At 40.9% G+C, this 4,266-nt stretch overlaps 1 protein-coding gene across 1 annotated transcript in view; it reads right to left on the bottom strand.

Annotated features, from left to right (window-relative positions):
* The window catches only part of LOC107755184 (uncharacterized), a 2,043-nt gene extending 1,656 nt beyond the window's left edge, over positions 1 to 387 (bottom strand). The window contains exon 1 of the mRNA XM_016571894.1: positions 88 to 387. Within this exon, the coding sequence (XP_016427380.1) occupies positions 88 to 313 (226 nt within the window). The 5' untranslated portion in view covers positions 314 to 387. The remainder of the gene's footprint in view (positions 1 to 87) is intronic.
* Positions 388 to 4,266: the final 3,879 nt, after the last annotated feature.

The following is a 4,266-nucleotide window of genomic DNA, read 5'->3' as shown; positions in this document are numbered from 1 at the left end:
TATATATATATATATACACACACACACACACATACACACATACATTTGTGGTATATAAACAATTTTAAGTTTGGGACCTCAAGTTACCTTCCTCATTTGACTGGTGCCCATCAGACTCTACTGACCTCAACACAGATGTTTTCACATCATTATTAGATTCCATACCTTGACCACCAATTAAAAGTTTGCCAAAACTGACTGTTTTTTCAGAGACCGCTCCATAAGCAGCACCTGCTTCAGAAAAGGCCTCAGGATCAGCCCTGAAAGAAGAGCTCAGTGTCATCACAGACATTGTGAAAAATAAGATGTCCATTGTCCAAGGCTTGGTGAGTTCTCAAACAAACACCAAGAAATTCAGTTATTGGGGGAAAACCTTAACTCTACAGCTTAACACACTTATTGAGACATACTGTCGTATTTGTACTCACTTTTAAATCACTCTGTGATATTGGACAACCAATCAAATCTGTTCATCAGTCAGCTTGTTATTTTCACCTGTGCCTCATTATGCTGAGAGTTAAAACAGGGGTTGAATTTGAAATAGTACACTAGCGTATGACTCCAGAGCAGTATGCTTGTGTGCTATTTGAGTTTCAGCCAAGATACAGAACATTTATGGTGTCTTTATTGATAGGACTGGGGGTGGCACAGTGGCTTGGTGGTTAGCACTGTGGTCTCACAGCAAGAAGGTCCCCGATTCGAGCTCCAGCAGGGACAGGAGGCCTTTCTGTGGGGTTTGCATGTTTTCCCTGTGTTTACCCTGGGTACTCCGGTTTCCTCCCACAGCCCAAAGACATGCAGGTTATGCCGAGTTCACACTGCACGATTTTCAAAGACGTCGCATCACTGTTGGTTTCACACTGAACGACTATCTGGGGTAGCATTCAGTTGTTGCTGTGTTCACACTGCACGATGGAACGACGACAGGAGGTTACACACTGCATGACTTTACAATAGGAAGAATCGCCGACAGCTCTGTCTGGTGCAGGGTTGCCAGGTTTTCGCTACAAAACCCACCCAATTACTACTCAAAACTAGCCTGAAAATAGCCCAATTGCTTTCGAGGGGGTCCCCAAGTAAAAATCGCGTTTGGGGATTAAATACACATTTTTTTGGCGGGGTTCTCCTGGTACAATTCACAATCCAGGGCCTAAATATCACGTTATTGGGGTCGCTTCAACCTGCTGACATAAAAAACAACCGGCGGCAATCGCGGATTTGGCAACACTGGTCCGCAAACTACATTTCATATAACTCCTCCCCGAACTTCCCGCTGCCCTGTATCTTGGTCTCTCATTGGCTATAGGTCATCGCCGATGTGTTTTTCAGTCAGAACTCATTTCACACAGCGTGATTGTGAATCGCCGTCAGCTCCAGATATTTAGCATGCCAAATATTTCACGGGCGTCGGCGACGCATGCATGATTGTCACTTGCGTGAACGAGCACCGATTTGCCTCCGATTTCGCAAAACCTGTCGGCGTGTGAAAAATCGGGCTAAAATCGTGCAGTGTGAACTCGGCATTAGGTTAACTGAAAACTAAATTGTCCCTGGACGTGTGTGTAATAGCCAGAGGCGAAACAAGATGAAGTGGGGGCCCCAGGCAAAATTAATAGACGAGGCCCTTCTAAAAGATTATTCGTTACCTAGATATATATTTATACAACAAACAAAAAGTAGTTAAAACACATATAATAGATAACATAAATTGTATATTTTTTAAAAACAAAGTGCTTATTCTTTAACAAAATATCAATGTTCATATCTATGACAGAAAATGCAATACTGTACAATGCAATCTTGAAGATAGAACCAGAAACTCAAGTAATTTGTGCACAAAAGTTTTATTAACTAAACACTAACACATAACTAATCTAGACAAAGAAACAATCATACAAATCACTCATTCATGGGGAGGTTGGAAGTGGATGACTGAAACCGTTAGAGAAATCAGAGAATGCAGTTATGGAAAATGAGTCCGTTAACCACCTGAGTGAAACTATCAGCGCCGTTTTATAACGGGGTCTACAGCTTATCCTAAACCTCTGTTTCGTTTAGTTAAATGTACGATAGTTGCTTTGCTTTGGCCTTGAACGAGCGTACGGATGCAGTCTCGGATGAAAGTCTTGATGGTTTGGAGGTTCGTGGTGGAGTCGTCACGATCACGTTCTTCCACGTTGGAGTGATGAACTCCAAAAAGATGTTATTCTGACTCTGTGGTGGTCGGGAGAGTTTTCTCCCAGATGGAAAGTGAAGGCATGGCTGTAGTTGAGGCCTGCCAGGCGTGGCTGCGCCGGCCCCGGGAGGTTGATGAGAGCAGAGACAAGAGACAAAAGCCAAAAACCCAAAAAGCCCAGCAGGGTCACTGATGTGAGGCCTTATAAGTTCGAAGCAGGTCACACCTCCCAGGATTTGAGTGAGCCAATGAGGAATACCTTTGGAGGGAAATTTTACGATCCTTTGCCTCTAGCATGGTGTTTTGCATATGAAACTCGATTGGGTGTTCAAGAGAAAAAGCTTCAAGATTCTTATAATATTAATGTGTTGCATAGGTATCAACATATAATATAAACTCTCATTTAGATCATGAAAATACGAACTCATAGATACCAAACATGGTATAGGTGAGGTTATATTAACTAGTGATCTATCATGGTTGATGAGAGCAGAGACAAGAGACAAAAGCCAAAAACCCAAAAAGCCCAGCAGGGTCACTGATGTGAGGCCTTATAAGTTCGAAGCAGGTCACACCTCCCAGGATTTGAGTGAGCCAATGAGGAATACCTTTGGAGGGAAATTTTACGATCCTTTGCCTCTAGCATGGTGTTTTGCATATGAAACTCGATTGGGTGTTCAAGAGAAAAAGCTTCAAGATTCTTATAATATTAATGTGTTGCATAGGTATCAACATATAATATAAACTCTCATTTAGATCATGAAAATACGAACTCATAGATACCAAACATGGTATAGGTGAATATTAATTAACTAGTGATCTATCATAAGCATGCATAAAACAGTATACAATACACAAGACCATATACAAAGAGGTAGTAATCATACACAAAGACCTGGGGATATGCATGATAGGAAAGTCAGAGAAAAATGTGTCTATGAATTAATGAAAGAAGTCATTTTCTATAGCAGAATGTGTCTGTTTTAGAGAGAATTGAGTAGGGAGGAAGAATCTCTCTACATACTTTTAGGTCGTAAAGTTTATCTGATGTGGCTGAGGTGTCCTGGCCTGGAGATCGTTCACAGACATATAGGCACCAAGTCTTGTGTGGGGTGAGGGGGTCTGTGATTGTTTGTTAATCTAATGAATAATTGATTTGTTAAATCTAATGAACAATTATGTTAATTTAATGTAGAAGAGCTAAATAAATAATGTCAACTAAGTAAATTTAATAATATTTATTTATATTGATTCGTAGGCTCCCCACTGGCAGCAAGACAGTACACAGGGATGCAAACTAATCATAGTCAAGTCACCTTATTTATTTAGCGCTTTTAACAACACCGATTGTGTCAAAGCAACTTTACAGTATTAAATAGGAAAATAGTGTGTCAATAATGCAAAATGACAATAGTAAACACTCAATTTTCAGTTAAAGACAGTTCATCATTGAATTCAGTGATGTCATCATCCAGCTCAGTTCAGTTTAAATAGTATCTGTGGCTCATCTAGTTGTCCTGGTCTCCGCTGACATTCAGGGATGTAGAGGTCGTCTCTAGGTGCTGATCCACCATCTGGGCTGGATATGGACTGTATCTGGGTGACTGCAGTGACCATCTGATCTGGATACAGACTGGATCTGGTGGCTATGGTGACCTCGGAATAAGAAAGAAACAGACTAATATTAGCATAGATGCCATTCTTCTAACGATGAAGCAAGTACATCAGGTGTCATGGGAAGTGTTCCCGGTTCTGGTTGTCCTAATTAATGCAGCCTAAAAATCCTTTAACGGATTTGAATATTAGAAATGTATAAGTGTGTTATGTGTAAGCCAGGTTAAAGACATGGGTCTTTAATCTAGATTTAAACTGACAGAGTGTGTCTGCCTCCCGAACAATGTTAGGTAGGTTATTCCAGAGTTTGGGCACTAAATAAGGATCTGCCACCCACAGTTGATTTTGATATTCTAGGCATTATCAAATTGCCAGAGTTTTGAGAATGCAGCGGATGTGGAGGACTATAATGCGATAAGAGCTGGCTCAGGTACTGAGGTGCTAAAGCATTCAGGGCTTTATAAGTAATTAGCAAG

The sequence above is a fragment of the Sinocyclocheilus rhinocerous genome, unplaced genomic scaffold, assembly GCF_001515625.1.
Source record: "Sinocyclocheilus rhinocerous isolate Xijiao unplaced genomic scaffold, SAMN03320098_v1.1 scaffold5188, whole genome shotgun sequence".
Taxonomy (NCBI): Eukaryota; Metazoa; Chordata; class Actinopteri; order Cypriniformes; family Cyprinidae; genus Sinocyclocheilus; species Sinocyclocheilus rhinocerous.
Note: the sequence above shows the minus strand (reverse complement) of the source record. Positions and strands in the feature narration are given on the sequence as shown.